General features: G+C 43.8%; 2 protein-coding genes across 7 annotated transcripts; one reads left to right on the top strand and one right to left on the bottom strand.

The window, feature by feature from the left end:
* Positions 1–522: 522 nt before the first annotated feature.
* Positions 523–11,274, bottom strand: LOC311441888 (zinc finger CCCH domain-containing protein 11A-like). 6 transcript variants are annotated; one of them, XM_084530485.1, is made up of 16 exons: positions 10,453–11,274; positions 10,133–10,252; positions 9,254–9,371; positions 8,625–8,827; positions 7,802–7,921; positions 7,216–7,296; positions 6,811–6,864; positions 6,017–6,079; positions 5,655–5,756; positions 5,389–5,454; positions 4,606–4,869; positions 4,080–4,156; positions 3,199–3,391; positions 2,389–2,558; positions 1,913–1,974; positions 523–1,368 (listed from the first exon to the last, which is right to left on the bottom strand). In XM_084530485.1, the coding sequence occupies exons 6-16, from the start codon at positions 7,241–7,243 to the stop codon at positions 528–530; spliced, it is 1,920 nt and encodes a 639-aa protein (XP_084386611.1). In that variant the 5' UTR covers positions 7,244–7,296; positions 7,802–7,921; positions 8,625–8,827; positions 9,254–9,371; positions 10,133–10,252; positions 10,453–11,274; the 3' UTR covers positions 523–527. The 6 variants fall into 6 exon arrangements, with proteins under 6 accessions (XP_084386611.1, XP_084386610.1, XP_084386612.1 ...); XM_084530484.1 differs by lacking the exon at positions 9,254–9,371 and having other exon boundaries at positions 6,811–6,921; XM_084530488.1 differs by lacking the exon at positions 523–1,368 and having other exon boundaries at positions 1,407–1,974; positions 6,811–6,921.
* On the top strand, positions 10,930–22,508 carry LOC311442085 (phosphoenolpyruvate carboxykinase [GTP], mitochondrial-like; the record flags this gene model as incomplete). Its single annotated transcript, XM_084530853.1, has 4 exons — positions 10,930–11,056; positions 13,258–13,579; positions 15,517–15,701; positions 18,607–22,508. The coding sequence occupies 4 exons, from the start codon at positions 10,930–10,932 to the stop codon at positions 18,852–18,854; spliced, it is 882 nt and encodes a 293-aa protein (XP_084386979.1). The 3' UTR covers positions 18,855–22,508.
* Positions 22,509–22,779: the final 271 nt, after the last annotated feature.

Genomic DNA, 22,779 nt, shown 5'->3' on the forward strand with positions numbered 1-22,779 from the left:
ATTATAGGGGGAAAATGAGACATTAGGCCCTAAAAATGAGGTTTTGTTTCCTCAGATATGGGCTTTTCTGTGTGCCCAGAGCATCCCAAAGGCCCTGCTGGCTGCTGGCAGCTGGTCACAGGTTTGGTGGCTCCAATGGGGCCTCCTGGGGCTGAATAGCTGCTGGGGGAAACTGCTGTCGGCCGCTGTGCTTCAGAAGAGCTGGCCTCTGGAGGGAAGACACTTGGAGACTCTCTCCCCAGTGCTACAGCGCCTGGCTGTCCTCGTGCAGCCTGGCAGCATCCCAAAAGGACGCTCAGTGCTGGCCAGAGTCAGAGGGGCAGATCCTTCCTTCCTCTGGGCAAATGGTGAAGTGGAGAAAGGCAGCACTCCAGCACGCCCCTGCTGTCCCAACAGGGTGCTGGTTTTCCTCAGGTGGGCAGCCGAGTTCCAGCACGGCCGCTCTCTCCCTGCCCCTCCTCCAAGAGGCAGGGGAAGAAAATACGACAGACACATGGAGCTCAAGGGTTGAGATAAGCATGGTTTAATTAAAGGGAAAAGGGAGAGGGAGGAAAAAAATGAAGGGACGGGCAGGGCAGGGCAGGGCAGGGCAGGGCAGGGCAGGGCAGGGCAGGGCAGGGCAGGGCAGGGCAGGGCAGGGCAGGGCAGGGCAGGGCAGGGCAGGGAAGGGAAGGGAAGGGAAGGGCAGGGAAGGGAAGGGAAGGGAAGGGAAGGGAAGGGAAGGGAAGGGAAGGGAAGGGAAGGGAAGGGAAGGGAAGGGAAGGGAAGGGAAGGGAAGGGAAGGGAAGGGAAGGGAAGGGAAGGGAAGGGAAGGGAAGGGAAGGGAAGGGAAGGGAAGGGAAGGGAAGGGAAGGGAAGGGAAGGGGGGAGACTGCGTGAAAAGCCAGAGAGAGGGCAAAAGAGCGAGGCCCCCAGGCGTGGGGCGTGTGCGCAGAGCTGCGCTCCAGGGAGGGCTGCACAGTGCCCCTGGGGCTGGGGAGGCACAGCCTGCGTGTAGCTGAGGATGCTGCTGGCCAGCTCTGATGGCAACGAAGAGGAGGAGGCCACTTTCCGCGCTGAGGGCGGGTGGCCAGTGGAGCTGCGGCTGTGCCATCCCTGGCAGCGTCCCAGGCCGAAGCGGAGAGTTCAAGGAGGAGGTCATCCTCGTCCTTCCCTGGGTCTAAGTCGATTTCAGCTTCCAGTCTGCCTCCTGAGATTTCCCAAAGTAGCTTCTCAAAATCTTCATCTGCAGATAAGGGCGCGTTCCCTGTGGAACTCAGCCGGCGTGTCCGTGCCTCTTCTAGCTGGGAAGAAGCTGAGGTCGAGGTCTCGAGATCCATCTCCATCTGCTCCTCAAATCTTCCCGGGCTTCCAAGACGCACTTCAGGTCTTGGGAGAGCAAGAAAGAACAATCAGGATATGCCATTTCTTAACGGGAAATCCCTTTTCTGCAAACCGGCTCTTAAAACTGTAGGCAAGCCCTCCTACACTTCAATCTTACACAGGGATTGTTATCAATCAACCCAGGGCTACATTTAGAGCCCGATGTGTTACCAGGTACATTTTTCAGTCTGGGGGTTTATCTGTGAAGCCAGGGCACCTGGAGTTGAGGTGGCATTCTTGAGGACCAAAAGGCACAGGACACTACTCATCATCTATCACCTCACGACGAAGTAGAACTTCACCTCATCCTCGTTCAGGTATTCAGACAACCCAAGAAGTCACTGGAAAGCTGCGCTGACTTGCAGCATTTAAAGAAAGCCTAATTAAGCAATCCTGCTAGCTGCTAGAAAGTGGTTTCAGGTGACTTATTCCTTTGATGGATTTTGGCTTTAATTATCTCAGAACCCTCATTTTTTCCCACATGTGACAGAACTTATGTTTCCCTGGGGATATACACTGATTGAGAAAAAGAACAAGTTGGGGTTGTCACCTGTTTTGGGGATTTTCTTCAAGTCTGATGGCTGGGACGTGCTCCGGCACATCTGAAACACCCTAGAAAGCAGCAAAACAGTATTTATGACACATGGGTAAAAGATTCCTTAATAGCTTTTTCCTCCACACTGCTTCTCCTCTGGCATTGCGGAGCCGTGGCCAAAATACAAAACCAAGGTGCTCCTGAAGAAAGTTCATATTCACCTGGAGGTTACTCATGATCTGGTGTCTTTTAAGAACATGGCATTAATGGACAAAATCCCCCCCACCAGAGAAATCACAGCATCAGAGTACTCGTTAAAGAGTGCCATTCATCTCATAAATACAGAAGGGTTCTACAAGCATCCTGTAGACAGCTACTGGATTTAAAAGGAAACAGAAGGCCTGCAGAACGTTTGAGTTTTCCACCTTTTCTCCTAGAGGAGGGTAGAAATTTAACAAGGGATCCATCTCTTCATTAGCCCCTGGCCTTACCATGGCTGCTTTTTTGGCTGGAGGTCCCATCATGTCAGCATCAAAGGCAGTCCCTAGTTCCACAGCTGCTATGGCAGAGGGATAACTCCCAGGTGCCTTACGTTTCAGTGCCTTCTTCTTGGGGAAAGTGACTTTCCCACCCGAAGGCTTCACAGATGTCATAAAGTTGGCTAGAGTAAAAGGAAGAGAGAACTGATACAGTCTTGCTCTGCCTCAGGAAAAATCCAGGTTCTCTTAATCATTTCCACAGTCCTTCTACACAGTTAAATGCATTTGGCCAGCAGAATTACACCGCCATTGCCTGGATTCTCAGGAATCTTTTCCACATAGTAAACTCTGTCTACCAACAATCCATACAAAGGAACAAAGAAACCGAATAGCTACAGTAAATAATAATCCAGGACAAGGGAAACCTCAGACACATAGCAATCCTAAGTGCAAGCTAGGTTCACAAATATAGACAGCTTTTATATTTAAAGTCCTGCTCCCGCTAGGAAAGGAAAAAGCAGCAGTTATAGTAGGACAAGAGTGTATGCAACTGTTGTACCAGCTTCCTCTCCCTTGCAGTGATGTCCCACAGTTAAGTTGTTCTACAAAGTCCACATTTGTAGTGTCATTTTCTAGTCTCCCGTTCCTTACCTAACATCTGGCTGGCAGGAAAAGAAACAAACTAAGAAAAAGAAAGTACACCCTTCGCTTCGTAGCATTGCGTGGCAAAATGCACCCAGCCAGAGTTACAGCATGAGAATTGTCATCTTCTGTCTGTATTTCAGAAGACAACCTAAGTAACTCTTAACCTTCAACACTTACTTTTAGCTTCCTGGCCCTGAAATTGAGCTGCCACTTTCCCTGCTGGTTCAGTATTAAAGAAGCCAGCAGTAGATTTGACAGCAGCTTCCTCCTTCCGAAGCTTCTCTTGTTGTTCTCTCTGTTGCCACTTCTCCCACCGTCTCTCTTCAAAGCTCTTCTCTGGACATTTACGAGTTCCACGCTGCTGAGTGGGCTAGAAGGAAAGAAAAGTAGTGCATGAATAGGACAAAAAAAAAATAAATCCTTGGAGATTTCGTTAAGAAAATCTGATCAGCAACCCCTCCAAAATGGTCTTGATGTGGAACGGCATATTAATATCGTTCAGGTTACTCTTGTTTTTTTTTTTTTTTTCCATAAAATTCTGCCTGTAACAAGAGCCATTCTTTACTATGGACACAGTCTCACATATCTGCAATATCCACTATGGCAAGCTTCTTTAAACAGCTAGGGTGTTCTGCTGTACATCTATTTATCACATTCTTTTTAAGCAGCAGAAAGTCATACAAGTTCCCCTATATAGTGTCCACTGACAGATTGATTTCCTTGAACACAGAACTCTGGCCTTCTGTATTAAATCCTTCATGTCTGACAGATCAAATCAGTAAGAACAAAAAGAATTCCCTTCACGTTAACTGTGTAGATTTCAGCTGGTGCTAACAGGGTTTTTTTGTTGCTGTGGTATAAACAGACTGATTCCAAGTTTGAGGATTACAGAGTTGTCTGGAAATGCTGCTGGCGATAGGATTTAGACTGCACTGCAGCTCCTACCAGGTGCTGAAGGGTAAGAACACACTCAAGAGGGTGGCACACGGTGAGTAACAAAACTTGTCAGAATTATCAGAAATTGTACGAATGTATGTGTGTCTTCACAGAGGACTCACCTGTACATCAGGTACAGAGGAAAGTTTAGGAAAAGGCCGGTTCAATTCCACTGCCTTCTTTTCTTCTTTTTCAGGTGCTTTAAAAAAAGACAAAAAAAAAGTTTTGTCAACGGCAGAAATAAAGAAAGCTGGGAACTTGTTTCCTTTGTGCATTTATTTCCTTGTGTCCCATGCGAGAGAGAGAGAAAGGCTACAATGTGCAATCCATTCAGCATTTATCCATGAAGCAGATCCTGAGCAAACTGAACTTGCTCAATATGGGAAGCACCTCACTGGGGCAGGCATTAAAGCATCTTATTACCTGTTAGTTTTGTGCTCCATAAAGATTTCTGCTCTGCTGGGGCAGGTCTGGGTTGTGCTGAGGGAGCTGGCACATTTCCTTCACTCTGCTGCATCCGCAGAGCTTTCTCACGCTTTATTTCTTACAAGGTTTTAACACGCACTTCTCCTGGCTTGACTTTTCCTGCCAGCTCCTTCGCCTGCCCTTTGCTGGGCCCGGACAGAGCGAGCTGCTTCTTGGACTCACCCTGAATTTTGCTCTTGGTATGGGATTCTCCTGCTTTTTTCTTCTCTTCTACCAAGCGATTATTCTTTTTTTCAGACAAGGCTTCAGAGAAAGTTTTGATGCGACCTGCACGAGCAGCTCTTGCCCCTGCACTGGAATCTTCAGTTTTACCATGCCCTTCAGCCTCGGCTTTGGCTTGAGTTTCGCGTCTCTGAAGAGCTTTCTCACGACGGATTTCCTCCAGTGTTTTCACATGGATCTCTCCCATCGGCTTAGCGGCCTTCCCTGTCATCATCAAGAAATGAGGAGAAGCACCAACATTTAAAGAGAGTCCAGCAATATTTTAAGTCTCCAAAATTTGTCAGAGCACTAAGGAAAACTAATCTTGAGTGTTCCCAATAATGCATCTTAGAACAATATCCTTAGAACAACATTCTCCTCCTCCTCTGAGCCACTTGTATTTTGAAGACCAGCCCTATCCAGAGAGAACTGCTACACAGAAATGCTGCTTTACTTTATTACTTTTTCAGACTGCATTTCAAATTCCTGCTCCTGGCAGTGGTTCTGTTCTAATTGTACGTAACGGTTCACAGAAGCAGCTAAAAACCTTGACAAGGCACAAGTAGAAAATAAACACACACCTAGAGCCAGATTTCTGATAGTGGCTGTCAGAAGAGCTTCAGCACTCAAGCAAGAGGCGTCAGTTCTTTGTTTTCGTTTAAATTAGTTTTTAGGGATGTATGAAAGCAGTCCAAGTTCATGGAAAGGAAGGAGGAGAAAGCATATTTAATATCTAGCTGTTACCTCTCTCAGTACTGGTCTGTTTAGGAGGTAATCCCAGCCTGTCCTTCAGAGACTTGGGAACTTGAACTGCAAAACAGAAAAAGAACGAATTAGGGAGGCTGCATAATGGCTTCAGGTACACATTTCAAAACAAGACAGGAAAGGTAACTTTGAATCCGAGTGATTACGACCTCAGCCAACATGCAAAAAGAAACATCACTGGAAAAGGACAAACAGAAAGACTAAATACGAAACCCAGGAATCCAATCCAGATGCCCGTTTAGTACCTGTATCTCTCTTGGGTGCTTTGTCAGCATTTCCCGGAGCCTCTACCTTCTTCCCCAGCCTTTCAGCAAGGCTGCGCTTCACTGGAAGGGTGCTTACATCATCTTCAGAGAAAACAAGGAATATTGTAAGAACTTTTCTTTGCAGGAAGGTTTGAGAACAGTCAACAATAAGCTTCTATTTTTCAAGCGTATTTTCATAGAATTGCCTTTCAGCTGCTAAATGATTTTTTTTTTTTTGCCATTTCTGCAGTCAACACAGATCTCCACTGCAATGTATTTTCCTTTCATACATCACAAATACTCTTTAATGCAGTCATATATAGAAGGCAGCACCTATGTAACAGCTCATAAAAAGTTCTTACCCGTGGAGGCTTTCCGTTTTCCTTGTCTATCAGCAAGATCTAGTCGAACCACAGGTTCCTCCCCTAAAACAAAAGGGAATTTTTTTTTCTATTTCACAGAAACCAGTAGCCAACAGAAATAGTATCCTGTTAGCCCATGTCCAAAAAACCCCAGTCAGACACTGTTTTGACAGCTAAACCACATAAACTCATATTTTAACTATAATTAACATAGAAAAAAAATATTAATAGTCTCAGTGCTTGCTTCAAATTCCAGCTGAGATAGTAGAGAGTGAATCTGAGTCTGCTTGACAGCTATACTTTGTGCAGAACAAAGCTGCATAAGCAAGCAGAATATTATTAGGTACATATGCTGAGAAATATTCCTTTCTAAGGTGAATGTCTACGAGTAAAAGTACTTCCACACTTTTTTCCCTTTAAAAGGCATTTGAACAGCTCTAAACAATTTATACACAAACTCCTGTCATACTGTGTCCACACCTGCCACTGTCAGCCTCTTTAATGCTTCAGAAATTGCTTCTTATATAGCACTGTCTTCTACAGCTCTTTCTTCTCGTTACTCTTCTGTTTTTCAGTTACCCCCCTATTTGCATACTGACACTTTTTTTTTTTCTCCTGCCACTGCACTTAACCTGAGCACCAAATCTTTCCAGTACAACCAGGGACTTTAAGCATAAAAGCACGTTTTGAACAGAAGGCAGCACCAGAAGGCTAACATGGGTGAATTGTTTTAATTATTGCTTAACCCTCCAGTTTAGGAGTAATGAAATCAAAACAAAAGCATTCATTATTACCTTTCTTGGAAGACAGTGTCACAGTTCTCACCACTGTCCGGACATTTTCCTTTTCTGGAGCAGGAAAAATCATAGAATCAACGGGACAAAGAGAAGATCTTGAAGAACCTTCTGTTCAGAGCAACCAAAACATAAGGAAGTTTACCCAACATAAAAAACTATCACAAAGAACAAAAAACTTTAAATTATTTGTTACTGTCAAAAATACAGCAAGCAGAGCATGTAAATAAGAGAGGTGACTAATTTGCCTCTGGTTGCCCTTTGAACTCCCATTTAGAATACCAGCTGGCTGAGAATCAGGTTGCTTTATGCCCCCAGCTAAAAATGGAAGTCTGTCCCTCAAGCAGCTCCCAGTCACCATCACCTGCCATGAACAGGATAAGAAAGTAGGGAATATTAACTCACCACCGTGTCTCTTATTTTTTTCCTTCATCTTCTGCGATTTGATTTCCTCAAGCGTTTTTATTCCAAAATTCAGATTGCCCTCTGAAAACAGGAAACAGTTAATGAGACAGGCTTAGAGGCACTCACTGAGGACCACAGGTCCTCAGGCTTCTTAGCACTCAGGAACTTTCTGAAGTATTTAGAATAAAGCCTGTCAACACTCCTCACAAGTGAAAGAGCCATAGAACCAATGGCATTTTGCCCCTCCTTTCATCCTTCAGGGTTAAAAATGTAGTTTTAATTTTAATCCATTTACACGATATTAGATCCCTCTATCATTAGATATGGCTTATCAACAGTGGTTGCAAGGCTGCACGTGCAGCCATTTAAACTCCATGCTGTGGCCCTGTTTTGTTCTCCAAAAGTAAAGAAAAGGAGTTCACCTTTCTCACCCAATGGGCACATGATGGTATTAATGGCAGAAATGAGATCATGGAAATAACCGAGTCCATTCAGCACCCCTACATTTTGTTGTGTTTTTACACCACACTGCTTTTGAGTTAACTGTCAAGTTCTTCTGATTTATCCTACTAACGTGCTGGAATACCTTGTTTAGTAGTAGTAGAACTGCCTTTCCGAGTGGAAATCACCCGTAATCCATTTTTGCCTTCCACAGCTGGTTGCTGGATGGGAGTTTTAGTTTCTTCTCCTTCCTCAGAAAGTTGGTCTGAAGGGGAAAAATCTATTCAGTTATGCATAGACCAGGTTGTTCATGATTACGTAGCTCATGCAGTGACACTTCAGCCCATGGTTCATATAAAAAACTTTGTTGCTGTTTTTTTTTTGTTGTTGTTGTTGTTTTTGTTTTGTTTTGTTTTGTTTTGTTTGTTTTGTTTTTTTAAACAGCTACACAGACCTGATGAACTCCTAAGTAGAATACACTAGGACAAAACATCTAGGACTCTAGATTCTCTCTGCAGCTTTAACTACTACACAACACATTGCTCTTCAGACAGAAAAAAGAAATTTCCTTCCTAGTTTCACATAGAACTTTACACAACAGACCAGCTAAAGCCAGGAGTGGTTCTAAACTTTCCTCCAACGTTTCAGCTTCTGTCCACTGACTGCCAGACAAAGCCACCAGTGACCTGGCCAGACTGCCTGCCCTATCGCTAGTCAGACCTCAGGTCATCTGTGATTTATACATTCATTTACAGCACAGATTCCTTCAAGAACCAAAGATTTAACACATTCATTTACAGCACAAATTCCTTCAAGAACCAAAGATTTAACACATTCATTTACAGCACAGATTACTTCAAGAACCAAAGATTTAACACATTCATTTACAGCACAAATTCCTTCAAGAACGAAAGATTTACACAATCATTTACAGCACAAATTCCTTCCAAGAACCAAAACATGCTCACCATCATCATCTTCATCATCATCTGCAGCATTGATTACAACTGGAGGGTGTGTAGGGCTTGGGACATTTTCAGAGTTTTCCACTTTTGTCACCCCCTTATCTGTGGAGAGGGATTTGACTGGACAGAAAGTTTGTTTTGCTGCAGTGACATCTGAGCCACTTTCAAATCATCGTCCGCAGACTCAGGTGGACTTGGCAGTGTAGCTAGAGGAAGAGGAGGATCATCGGTAATATGGCAGTTTAAAACTTTGACCACAATGCAAAGAGATGGTAGGAAAGGCAGATAACCCACACAGACAACGAATTCAGCATCTCCTTTTGCCCATCCCATCACTGCTTACACCGTGAACAATGACTTCCCTTCGAACAACAACACATCTCCCTACCACCCAGCAAAAGATGAAACAACAGGAAGCAAACTGCAAGGCAAACATCACACAAAGCAAAGAGGAGCTGAGCACGAAAGCAGAAAACAAACACCAGCAGTACACTCGGTGCAGTACACCTATGACTGCAGACCTTTTCCTGCACTCACAAATGAACAGTTACCTGATGCCCCCTACAGGATTGGTACCCACTAAGTAATACTCAAAATTCTTCAGCGCTTAAAGACAAAGGACCTAAACTCACTCTTGCTTGGTGGTAAGAATTGTCCATTCATGTAACGTCCCTTTGCATGATGAAAAGCACAGTTGGCTTTCTGACAGCCTCCCGGCTGGTTTTCCCAGTAGCAAGGAATCTCACTGCGCTTTTTTTGAAGACAGAAAGAAAGAAAAGCTCGTGATAACATGCACCTGAGGCTTGCAAAGAGATGCACAGCTCCAGATCATGACAGCTGTCACAACACAGTGCTGAAACATCATTCCAAAGGTCAGTTTCTCAGTTAAGTGTAGTATTTCTGGGCATATTCACAAAGTTTGCATAAGCTGTAACCACTATGCACATTTAGATTTGTCATCATTCAGTTTGAGAAGACAGGCACGCTCAGACAGCAGTTGAGGGTGGGTTAAACTAATACACCTAGGATTATACTAGGATTATTCAGAGGGAAAAAGAACATCTGAAATTGCCTAGGTTAACCCTGTCTAGAACTACTTCTTGGAGACTTAGTTCTTCTGCACCTTTAACTTTCCCCACTTCCTACCCCAGGCAGCTAGAACAGCGTTATCTGAAGGACTGTGGGTCAGAAGAGACCTGATAGTTCATTAGAACAGCCTGTTTATTACCCCCCTGCTCCAGCAGGTTTTAGCAGTCTATTTAACAGCTGTTCTGCATCTGTTGAGAAAACTGTCAGCATCTAATAAAACAAAAATAAAAATATCTTGCTAAGACATACCTAAGGCATTGATTTTATTTCCCTCTGCTTCTTCCCACCCCCTCTCTTGGTAACAGAAAACAGTATGATTTTGAAGCAAACGAATCTATCCTGCAAAAGCACAATCAGTACACCTACGGCACTGAAAAATGCTTTTGTTGATTTATTTTGAGAACACATCGTTAGGCACTCACGTCAATTTCCAGGTGTCTGAATCGGCAGACATTCCTGAAACAACCACCCTCCTGCCACAGCTTGCAGACCGTCTCATTGCCCAGAGCAGCTTCGCAGTGGCGGTAGGCACATTTGTCTCCCTGGAACCAAAAGGAAACCAACAAGGAAAATATAGTACAGCCTCAAAAATGGCCATGCTGCTGCCTAATGTTGCTACAGCTGAATTCAGAATCTATCTGGTTCTCAAGTTAACCAAAGACCAGTGTGCTTCCTCCTCCTAATCTACTCCTTCCTGAAAAAAAGGGGAAAAAAAAGCAAAGCAAAGGAAAGCCAGCCATACCTTGGTACAGGTAGAATAGAAATAGAAGTAGCAATCGTCTCCTTGTTTAGACATGCCGACGAGTTCTGGTAACAAGCTCGGGTTCTCTCCACAGGGACTTCCTCTGCTCTTGGAGAGAGCTGTCTTCACCCTTGCTTGGGCTGAAAGTCTTCTACTGGCTTGTGATCAGTGAAATCTTCTTTTTAAAAGTAACCCGAAAGAAAGTAACAAGTGAAAAATAATGAGGAACGAACATTTTTCCAGCTTTCTTCAGTTAATCAAATCAAGTTATCAGTCTCTCGAAGAGAGCAAAGACTTGAAATCAGCTGTTACATGAACTAACTAAATATTAAAGTTCTGTAAAGCTGCCAGGAGCTTTGTCAGCAAGCGTTCTCTTCCACATCCTCAATAATATGACTTGGAGCACATCTGGAAGCCTGAAAACGGAGTCACTCCTTAAAAAACCACCTGATGATACATACAAGTCAATAATCAACTATGGCTACAAATAACTTCTCTAGAACACAGTTAGGACGCATTAAACAGCACGTTCCAGGCACTGTGGTTCTTCGATTTCACCTTCCTGGACAACCTCAGCAAAGTTATCGATCTTCAAAGACTTCCAGTTAACTGCTCCTGTAGGCCGAACCAAGACTGAATCCGTGAATTAATAATAAAGGGGTAGGAAGAATTTTCCTCCTCACTTTGCCAAGGGAACCTCTCATCCACAATTCAAACATAGGATGCGCTTTTAAACAGCTTATAACTAATAGAGGAAGCAAGTCCATTTGAATGCTCTCTCAGACTGGAGGCAGCCAGGGTTAGTTAGCTCTTCAAAAAAATAAAAACAAAAACAAACAAACAAACAAAAAAAAAAACAAAAAACAAACAAACAAACAAAAAAAAAAACAGCGCATTTAGAGATGAACTCATGATTCAAAGTGGCTGCAAAAATGAGGCTCCATCTTCCACAGCTGGACAATTTAACTTTTTTTTTTTTTTTTTTTTAATTTAAAATTCAGTATGTTCCAATCTCTGGTCTTCAAGATTTCTTCACCTATTAAGAAAACACAAAAACCTTTCCCCGACTTTATTACCTGTACAGCAAAAAACATACCAGTGCATCCAAATCCACAGATGTGCATACGCATACACACATCTGTGTTTATACACACACGAGGAGGGAGTGAGAGAAAGTTAGCGAGAGCGACAGTGAAAAGAATTTTTGCCTTTTCGACACAGAGAGCACGTAAAAATTCTCTCATTTTGAGGGAACTAGAAAAAAATGGAGGCTCTACAAAAGATTTTGATGAGTATGCCTTCGAGGCCGATGCTTTGTAACATGAGTGATCTGGGGGCCAGCACACAAATATGCATATGGATGTACATGCATACAGGATAAACATATCTATACACACAAGCGTGCACAGTATATGTTGTATGATCTCCATATCGAGAACAACTCGTAGCCCTGATCAGACACGTAGAGTTGCAATCAATTAACAGCAGGAAGACAGCAGATCAAGGGTACAGCAAGCTTTGAGAGGCAGGGGAATGCTCACTTTGCCAGTGGCATGGCTGCATGATACCAAGGATTTTGAATTAGTTTGATTTTTTGGAAGCAATTTGGTTTTTCTTTCTGCGCTGTAGCAAATACCACAGGTTTGCCATCACGTGCTGTTCCCTAATCCATATATCCATCATCATCCATTGCTGCAGGATCATGAAAGGTTAGAGAAGACGACTTAGGTTCAATTTAACAGCCAATGATTTTTCGATGAGCAGAGCTGCAACAGATTTTATTTAGCCACAAGCATTTTTTTTTCTTTTTTTCTGATATGAAGTCAGCAATTTTGATTTTTTTTTTATTTTAAAGACATCAAATGTCACAAAACCTGCAACCAGACCAGATAAAGTTCAAATTAGAGTGATTCTGAATCCTTTCATTAAAACGCTGCACATTTCTGTGCAAATTATTTCTGACTCTTCTGGACAAAAGTGGATGAAATAGTTCTTATAAATTAATAATAAAAGATTGGAACCTTTTACTCACACAAACACTAGTGAATTTTCCAGGAAATATTTTTTTGGCAGGGAATTTTCCCAAATCTAAAATAAAGAGAGGAAAAGTTGGGTTCTCATATTAGTTACTGCTTTTGACTGCTGGACAAAGGGAATAAAAACAGTAGTTAAGTGCAAGGTTTCCTTCTCTTCTTTAGTATGGATAGGAATCGTCACTTCGGACCTTTAGCACCTTCAGAAACACACCCAGTGCCATGCAGGTTCCTCTGCATCTACTTCTAACAATTACTGGTGCTCCTTAGCATGGAAGTTTGACTCAAAACACTCTCCAGGTTTAGCTCTTTTGACTGCCCACGGAGCTCATCATTTTGCTTGTTGCCTTCCATCTTCCTGAACAGACTGGGAACGCTGTTCAGAATCTGAATGGATCTGGTCTAAGGAATGGGAAGAAAGCAAAACCAAGGATACCTTGCAGCCCTACATTCCAAAAAAGCAGTCTCATTTTAAAAAGGACCTCAAAAGCTTTTTTTTTTTTTTTTAAACTGACATCTGCTAACATAGCAATCCAAGCGCTAAACCAACTGAAGTTGCCCCTGAAAGCCTGAATAAAAACGAGTAACTCTGGTGCACTCAGCAGGTCTGTAATAGAAGTTGGTAAGATTTTTAGATTTCTTTTTTTTTCTCCAGGGTGCTGGTAAAATTTTTGCATTAAGAGATTTTGAACCTTTTGTACCAAAGAATTAGAGATGCGCTACAGTGCCAGTAGCTGGGGGTCTGGAAATACACACCAACAAGTGTCATAAGCTTTGCCTTTGCTGAAGGAAGATAAATACCATCCCAAGGACCAAAGGCCACAGCGAGGCCTTGCGCAATCCCCGGGGGCTCGATCCTTTCTCCCTTTGCCCCATTTCCTCTCTTTTTCACCCCAAAACGCCAGGCGGGGGCTGCACGGGGGGGCCCTGGCGGCGCGCCCACCCCCGGCGCGCGATTTCGTGGAAGAGGGGGCGAGGCTGTGCCGGCCCCAGGCCCTGCGGCTCTGCGACGACTCCGAGGAGGAGGGAAGGGAGCTGCTCAGGGGGCTGCAGGAGGACGGGACGCTGCTGCCCCTCCCCAAGTATGAGAACTGGTGAGTTTTGGGGCCGAAATTTGGGGAAAATCCGGGGGAATTTGGGAAAGATGGCACGGGAAGGTTTGGGGGAAGTCTGACAAAGTTTGGGCGAGATATGATGAAGTCTTGGGGACGATCCTATAAAAATTAGGGGGAAATCCTATTAAAGTTTGGGGATGATTCTGTAAAGGTTTGGGAAAAATCCTATAAAGTTTAGGGGAAAATCCCATAAAGTTTTGGGGGCAATCCTATAAGAATTGGGAGAAACTTTAAAAAAAGTTTTTAAAGTTTCTTTATAAAGAAACTTTATAAAGTTTGGGGAAGATCCTATAATATATTGGGGAAACCCTATAAAAGGTCTGGAGAAGATGCTATAAAAATTTGGGGGAAATCCTATAAAGGTTTGGGGAAGATCCTATAAAAGTTTGGGGAAAATCCTATAAAATTTTGGGGATGATTCTATGAAGTTTGGGAGAAATCCTATAAAGGTTTGGGAGCGATCCTACAAAAATTGGGGGATGATCCTATAAAAGTTTGGGGAAAATCCTATAAAAGTTTGGGAGAAATCCTATAAAGTTTTGGGGGAAATACTATAAAAGTTTGGGGGCGATCCTATAAGAATTGGGGGAAAATCCTATAAAGTTTGGAGGAAAATCCCATAAAAATCGGGGGAGGATCCTATAAAGGTTTGGGGAAAATCCTATAAAAATGAGGGGGAAATCCTATAAAGTTTGGGGGAAAATCCTATAAAATTTTGGGAACAATCTTACAAAAATTGGAGGATGATCCCTTAAGGTCTGGGGGAAATCCTATAAATATTTGGGGGTGATCCTACAAATTTTGGGGGAAGAAATTAGGAAATTTGGGGATGATCCTATGAAAATTGGGGGAAGATCCTATAAAAGTTTGGGGGTTATCCTATAACGGTTTGGGAGAAATCCTATAAAGTTTTGGGGACAATCCTATAAAATTTTGGGGACAATCCCATAAACATTTGAGGGAAATCCTATGAAAATCTGGGGGCGATCCTATAAAGTTTGGGGGTGATCCTATAAAAATTGGGGGAAAATCCTATAAAGGTTTGGGGACGATCCTATAAAAATTGGGGTCTCCTTTTGGGGTCGGGCTCCCCTTTGGGTTTGTGTTCCTCGTTGGGGTCTTTGGGGTCTCATTTGGGTTTTGGGGCCTGATTTGGGGTTTTGGGGTCCCTTTTGGGATTTGGTGTTTTTGGGGTCCCTTTAGGGTTTTGGAGCCTGATTTGGGGTCTTTGGGTTCCCTTTAGGGTTTTAGGGTTTTTGGGTTCCCTTTTGGGATTTGAGCCTGATTTGGGGTCTTTGGGGTCCCTTTGGGCCCTGATTTGGGGTTTTTGGGTTCCCTTTAGGGGTTTTGGGTCCCTTTTGGGTTCCCATTTGGGTTTTGGGGTCTGATTTGGGGTCTTTGGGGTCCCTTTTGGGGTTTGGGGTCTTCGGGTTCCCTTTAGGTTTTTTGGATTCCCTTTAGGGTTTTGGGGTTCCCTTTAGGGTTTTGGGGTCTTTGGGCCCTGATTTGGGTTTTAGGGTTCCCTCTAGGGTCTTTGGGTTCCCTTTAGGGTTTTGGGGTTTTTGGGTTCCCTTTGGGGCCTTTGGATTCCCTTTAGGGTTTTGTGGTTTTTGGGTTCCCATTTGGGTTTTTGGGCCCTGCTTTGGGGTTTTGGGGTCGATTTGGGGTCTTTGGGTTTCCTTTAGGGTCTTTGGGTTTCCCTTTAGGGTGTTGGGGTTTTCAGGTTTCCCTTTAGGGTTTTGGGTTTCCCTTTAGGGTTTTGGGGTTTTTGGGTGTCCCTTTAGGGTTTTGGGTTTCCCTTTAGGGTTTTGGGGTTTTTGGTTTCCTGTTTGGGTTTTGGGGCCCTGCTTTGTGTTTTGGGGCCCTGATTTGGGATTTTGGGGTCTGATTTGGGGTTTTTGTGTCCCGTCCCACAGCTGGCTGGCCCGCACGGACCCCCGGGACATGGCGCGGGTGGAGAGCCACACGGTGCTGGTGACGGAGTGGGAGCGGGACGCCGTGCCCCCCCGACCCCAAAACAGGACCCCGCAGCTGGGCAACTGGATGAGCCCCCAGCAGCTGGAGCAGGCCCTACAGCAGCGCTTCCCAGGCTGCATGGAAGGTCAGACCCCAAAACAGGGAGAAATCCTATAAAAATGGGGAGGGAGAAAGTCCTATAAGAAACGGGAAAAAAATCCCATAGAAAAGGGGACAAATCCTACAAAAAAAGGGGGAAATCCTACAGAAAAGGGGAGAAATCCTATACAAAAGGGGGAAATCCTACAAAAAAAGGGGGTAAATCCTATAAAGAGGGGAGAAATCCTATAAGGGAGGGGGAAAATCCTATAAGGAGGGTGAAAATCCTATAAAAATGGGAGAAATCCTATAGAAAAGGGGGAAATCCTACAAAAAAGGGGGTAAATCCTATAAAAACCAGGGAAATCCTATAAAGAAAGGGGGGAAAATCCTATAAAAATGGGGAAATCCTATAAGGGAAGGGAAATCCTATAAGGGAGGGGAGAGAAATCCTATAAAAAAGGGGCAAATCCTATAAAGGTAGAGGGAAAAATTGTATAAAAACGGGGAAAAATCCTATAAAAATGGATGAAAAATCCTAAAAAAATGGGAGGGAGAAAGTCCTAAAAGAAACAGGAAAAAAATCCTATTAAAAAGGGAGAAATCCTATCGAAAAGGGGAAAAATCCTATAAAGGAGGGTGGGAGAGTCCTATAAAGGAAGGGGAGGGGGAAATCCTATAAAAAAGGGGAAAATCCTATAAAGAAGGAGGAGAAATCCTATAAAGGAAGGGGAAAATACTATAAAAATGGGGACAAATCCTATAAAAAGGGGGGAACCCAACTGGATGAGCCCCCAGCAGCTGGAGCAGGCCCTACAGCAGCACTTCCCGGGCTGCATGGAAGGTCAGACCCCAAAATGGGGAGAAATCCTATAAAAAGGGGGGAAAAATCCTAAAAAAAAATGGGGAGGGAGAAAGTCCTAAAAGAAACGGAAAAAAAAAATCCCATAAAAAAGGGGGAAATCCTATAGAAAAAGGAAAAAATCCTATGAAAAGGGGGTAAATCCTATAAAAAAGGTGGAGAAATCCTATAAAAAGGGTGAAAATCCTATAAAAAGGGGAGAAATCCTATAAGGGAGGGGGAAAATCCTATATGGAGAGTGAAAATCCTATAAAAATAGGGAGAAATCCTATAGAAAAGGGGGAAATCCTGTAAATAAGGGGGAAATCCTATAAAGGAAGGTGGAAAAATCCTATAAAAATGGGGAGGGGAAACCTATAAAAATGGGAGGGGGAAAAATCCTATAAAAATGGGGAGGGGAATCCTATAAGGGAAGGGAGAAATCATAAAAGAGCGGGGAAGAAATCCTATAAAAAGGGGGCAAAATCCTATAAAAAGGGGGCAAAATCCTATAAAAGGATTCTTTCTTCCTCAACCTTTTTGGGGTCTTTCTCAAATCTTTTCGGGTTCTCCACATCTCCTTTTTCAACCTTTTTTGGGGTCTTCTCCCTCAACCCTTTTTTGGGGTTTTCTTCAACCTTTTTTTTTGGGGTCTCCCCCTTCAACTCAACCGTTTTTGGGGTTTTCTTCCTCAACCCTTTTTAGGCTCTCCTTTTTGGGGTCTCTTCTTCATCCTTTTTTGGGGTCTCCCTCACCCTTTTTGGGATCTTCACATTTTCTCCTTCCTCAACCCCTTTTTGGGGTCTCAATTTCTTCTCCCTTAGCCCTTTTTTGGGGTCTTCTTCAACCTTTTTGGGGTCTCCTTTTTGGGGTCTTCATGTCTCCTTCCTCACCCCCTTTTTGGGGTCTTCCTCACCCTTTTTGGGGTCTTCCACTCAACCTTTTTTGGGGTCTTCTCTAACCTTTTTTGGGGTCTCCAACCTTTTTATGGGGTCTCCAACCCGTTTTGGGGTCTTCATGTCTCCTCTCTCAACCTTTTTTGGGGTCTTCCACTCAACCTTTTTTGGGGTCTTCTTCAACCTTTTTTGAGCTCTCCTTCTTTGGGGTCTTCTCTAACCTTTTTTGGGGTCTCCAACCTTTTTTTGGGGTCTCCAACCCGTTTTGGGGTCTTCATGTCTCCTCTCTCAACCTTTTTTGGGGTCTTCTCCAACCTTCTTTGGGGTCTCCAACCTTTCTTTGGGGTCTCCAATCCTTTTTGGGGTCTTCTTCCTCAGCCTTTTTTGGGGTTTCCTTCTCCAACCCTTTTTGGGGTCTCCTTTTTGGGGTCTCCAACCCTTTTTTTGGGATCCCTCAGGCCGCACCATGTACATCATCCCCTTCAGCATGGGCCCCCCCCTTGTCACCCCTGGCCAAGGCGGGCGTGCAGCTCACCGACTCGCCTTACGTCGTGGCCTCCATGCACATCATGACCCGTGTGGGCCACCAGATCTTCCCCTTGCTGGCCACTGGGGACTTCGTCCGCTGCCTCCACTCCGTCGGCTGGCCTCTGCCGCTGCGAGGTGAGCCCAAAAAACCCCAAAATGCCCAAAAAATGCCCCAAAACAGGCAAAAACACCCCAAAAACGCCCAAGCAATGCCCAAAAACACCCAAAAACACCCAAGAAATGCCCAAAAACGCGCAGACGCCCCAAAAATAGCCATAAATGCTCAAAAACGCCCAAGAAACTCCCCAAAACACCCAAGAAACACCCAAAAACACGCAAAAACGCTCAAGAATTGCCCAAAACCACACAAAAATGCTCAAGAAATGCCCCAAAACACGCAAAAACGCTCAAGAAACGCCCCAAAACGCGCAAAAACGCCCAAAAAACACCCATAAACGCTCAAAAACGCCCAAGAAATGCCCAATAAAAACGCAAAAACGCCCAAAAACCTCCCCAAAACAGGCAAAACTGCCCCCAAAACACCACAAAACAAGCAAAAACACCCAAAAAAAAAACCAAAACAAGCAAGTAGACACAAAAAAAAAGCCAAAAAAAAAACAAAAAAAAACACAAAAAGCCCCTAAAACCCCTAAATTCACCCCAAAAACTGTTCTCTTTTTTCACAGAGCCCGTGGTGAACAGGTGGCCCTGTGACCCCGAGCGCACCCTGGTGACCCATGTCCCCACCGAGCGCCGCATTGCATCCTTCGTCAGCGGCTACGGGGGCAACTCGCTGCTGGGCAAGAAGTGCTTCGCCCTCCGCATCGCTTCCCGCATGGCCCGCGACGAGGGCTGGCTGGCCGAGCACATGCTGTTGGGGGGCTCTTTTGCAATGAAATCCCCCTTTTTTTTTTTTTTTGAGGATCTGGGTTGATTTTGGGGCGGTTTTGAGGTGTTTTGGGGTCTTCGTTGGGTTTTCTTGGGTTTTGTTGGGTTTTGTGGAGGATGGGAGTGGATTGTGAATTTTGGAGAACATCAGGTAGGTTTAGGGGGACTTTTGGGGTGGATTCATGGTTTTTGGGGTTTTCTTCTGTTTTTTTTGGGGTGATCCTGTTCTTTTTTGGGGTCTTTTTGACATATTTTGGGGTCTCCGTTGGGTTTCGTTGGGTTTTCCGTGGTCATCATGGTGGAAAAGGGTAAATGGTGGGATTTAGAGAACATCAGGTAGGTTTAGGGGGACTTTTGGGGTGGATTCATGGTATTTGGGGTTTTCTTCTGTTTTTTTGGGGTGATTTTGTTCTTTTTTGGGGTGTTTTTGACGTGTTTTGGGGTCTCCGTTGGGTTTTGGTGGGATTTCCATGGTCATCATGGTGGAAAGGGGTAAATTGTGGGTTTTGGAGAACATCTGGTAGGTTTAGGGGGACTTTTGGGGTGGATCTGTGCTTTTTGGGGTTTTCTTCTGTTTTTTAGGGTTTTCTTCTGTTTCTTGGGGTGATCCTGTTCTTTTCTGGGGTGTTTTTGACGTGTTTTGGGGTCTCCGTTGGTTTTCCTTGGGTTCTTGTTGGTCATCATGGTGAATGGGAGTGAAATGTGGGATTTGGAGAACATCAGGTGAGTTTAGGGTGGTTTTGGGGGGAAATTCATGTTTTTGTTGTGTTTTTTTCTTCACGTCTACTTCTGTTTTGGGGTGTTTTTGATGTGTTTTGGGGTCTCCGTTGGATTTTGTTGGGTTTCCATTGGGTTTTATGGTGGTTGGGAGTGGATTGTACATTTAGGAGAACATCAGGTAGGTTTAAGTGTTTTTTGGGGGTTAAATCACGTTTTTTCTTCTGATCCGGTTCGGTTTTGGGGTGGTTTTGACGTGTTTTGGGGTTTCCGTTGCGTTTTGTTGAGTTCCTAATGGGTTTTATGGTGGTTGGGAGTGGACTTTGTGATTTGGAGAACATCAGGTAGGTTTAGGGCGGTTTTGGGATTGGATCCATGCTTTTTGGGGATTTTCTTCCAGTTTTGGGGGTGATGCCGTTCTTTTTTGGGGTGTTTTTGATGTGTTTTGGGGTCTCCATTGGGTTTTGTTGGGTTTTCCGTGGTCATCATGGTGGAAAAGGGAAAATTGTGGGTTTTGGAGAACTTCAGGTAGGTTTAGGGGGACTTTTGGGGTGGATTCATGGTATTTGGGATTTTCTTCTGTTTTTTGGGGGTGATCCTGTTCTTTTTTGGGGTGTTTTTGACGTGTTTTGGGGTCTCCGTTGGGTTTTAGTTGGGTTCTTGTTGGTCATCATGGTGAAAAAGGGTAAATTGTGGGTTTTGGAGAACATCAGGTAGGTTAAGGGGGACTTTTGGGGTGGATCTATGGCTTTTGGGGTTATCTTCTGTTTTTTGGGGTGGTCCTGTTCTTTTTTGGGAAGTTTTTGAGGTGTTTTGGGGTCTCCGTTGGGTTTTGTTGGGTTCTTGTTGGTCATCATGGTGGAAAATGGTAAATTGTGGGTTTTGGAGAACATCAGGTGAGTTTAATTTTTTTTGGGGGGTGAATCTATGTTTTTGGGGGATTTCTTCTGTTTTTAGGGTTTTCTTCTGTTTTTGGGGTGGTCCTGTGTTTTTTTGGGGTGTTTTTGACGTGTTTTGGGGTCTCCGTTGGGTTTTGTTGGGTTCTTGGTCATCAGTATGTTAAATAGGAGTGGATTGTGGGTTTTGGAGAAGATCAGGTGAGTTTAGGGTGATTTTGGGGTGAAATTACGTTTGTTTTTTTTTTTTTTCTTCATGTTACATTCTTTTTTGGGGTGTTTTTGACGTGTTTTGGGGTCTCCGTTGGGTTTCGTTGGGTTCCCAATGGGTTTTATTGTCGTTGGGAGTGGACTTTGGGATTTGGAGAACATCAGGTAGGTTTAAGGGTTTTTTGGGGTGAAATCATGGCATTTTGTTTTTTTTTGAGGATCCGGGTCGATTTCAGGGTGGTTTTGAGGTGTTTTGGGGTCTCTGTTGGGTTTCGTTGGGTTCTTGTTGGTCATATTCATGGAAGGGAGTGATGGTGGATTCATGCTTTTTTGGGGTTTTTTCTTCTGATCCCATTCTTTGTCTGCACATCGCCTCCCGCATGGCCCGCGACGAAGGGTGGCAGGCCGAGCACATGCTGGTAGGGGGCTCTTTTGGGGTGAAATCAGGGGGTTTTTGTTTTTTTTTTTTGAGGATCCGGGTTGATTTTGGGGCGGTTTTGATGTCATTTGGGATCTCCGTTGGGTCGCGTTGGGTTCTCGTTGGTCGTTAACGGTGAATGGGAGTGGATTGCGGATTTTGGAGAACATGAGGTGAGTATAGGGTCTTTTTGGGGTCAGATTCATGGTTTTGGGAGTATTCTTCTGTTTTTTAGGGTTTTCTTTTGTTTTTCTGGGGGGCGATCCTGTTCTTTTTTGGGGTGTTTTTGACGTGTTTTGGGGTCTCCGTTGGGTTTCGTTGGGTTTTCCATGGTCATCATGGTGGAAAAGGGTAAATTGCGGGTTTTGGAGAACTTCAGGTAGGTTTAGGGGGACTTTTGGGGTGGATTCATGGTATTTGGGGTTTTCTTCTGTTTTTTTGGGGTGATTTTGTTCTTTTTTGGGGTGTTTTTGACGTGTTTTGGGGTCTCCGTTGGGTTTTGTTGGGTTTTCCATGGTCATCGTGGTGGAAAAGGGAAAATTGCGGGTTTTGGAGAACTTCAGGTAGGTTTAGGGGGACTTTTGTGGTGGATTCATGGTATTTGGGGTTTTCTTTCATTTTTGGGGTTGATCCTGTTCTTTTTTTGGGTGTTTTTGACGTGTTTTGGGGTCTCCGTTGGGTTTCTTTGGGTTCTCATTGGTCCTTAAGGTAAATGGGAGTGGATTGTGGGTTTTGGAGAAGATCAGGTGAGTTTAGGGTGGTTTTGGGGGGAAATTCATAGTTTTTGGGGTTTTTTCTTCTGATCCAGTTCTGTTTGGGTTGTTTTTGACGTGTTTTGGGGTCTCCGTTTGGTTTCGTTGGGTTTTCCGTGGTCATCATGGTGGAAAAGGGTAAATTGTGGGTTTTGGAGAACATCAGGTAGGTTTAGGGGGACTTTTGGGGCAGATTCATGGTATTTGGGGTTTTCTTCTTTTTTTTTTTTTTTTTTTTTTTCTCCCAAAAACCATATAAATTACATGCAAAACATTGTACATAGAGATTAATATCAAAATGCAATACAGATCAGGTGCACTTTAAGCTGGACTCTAGGATATGGCAAACACACCAGGGTACATATTGCTTTGAAACCACCATTTTTTTTTAATGTCATGCATACCACATAATATTCAGTCTTTTGTTTTGTATTTTTCTGTTTTTATACAAAAATACCAGTGCTTATTATAATAGTTACTGGAAAAGAAAAAAAAAAATCAGATCTGTGTGCCCTCTTCAAATCAAAATTTTGTTGTGAGAGCAACGGATAAATATATATACGCACACCAACAAGTGTCATAAGCTTTGCCTTTGCTGACGGAAGATAAATAGTACAAAGAAAATCTGTCTAGTTTGTTTTTAGGCTTGTCTTTCTCAGTATGGAACAAACTGACCTCCCTGGTCTAACTTTGCAGTTGCCTATTCTGCCTTTTGTGGTGGTTTTACCGTGCTGGGCAGCTAAACCCCACAACCGCTCTCTCACTCCCCCTCCTTCAGATGAGGAGGGGGAGAAGTAAAGCAAAGAACAACTCACGGGTTGAGATAAGGATAATTTAATTAAAGGGAAATAATTATAATAATTAAATAAAGACTACCATGAACTAAACAATTTAACTAAGGGGAAAATAAAAGGGAAAGGGGAAAAAGGGAGGAAAACAAACAAACAAAATAAATGAAAGCTATATGGAAGTGCAGAG

The sequence above is a fragment of the Aythya ferina genome, assembly GCF_964211825.1.
Source record: "Aythya ferina genome assembly, chromosome: 10".
Classification (NCBI taxonomy): domain Eukaryota; kingdom Metazoa; phylum Chordata; class Aves; order Anseriformes; family Anatidae; genus Aythya; species Aythya ferina.

Bases quoted from the DNA above. Each gene is read 5' to 3' on its own strand.
- LOC311441888 (XM_084530484.1), bottom strand. From the start codon at position 7,243: ATGAAGGAAAAAAATAAGAGACACGGTG. The intron at 6,922-7,215 runs GTGAGTTAATAT...TGCTCTGAACAG, and splicing joins AAAAAATAAGAGACACGGTG to AAGGTTCTTCAAGATCTTCT. The intron at 3,392-4,079 runs GTGAGTCCTCTG...CTTTCCTTCTAG, and splicing joins CCTCTGTACCTGATGTACAG to CCCACTCAGCAGCGTGGAAC.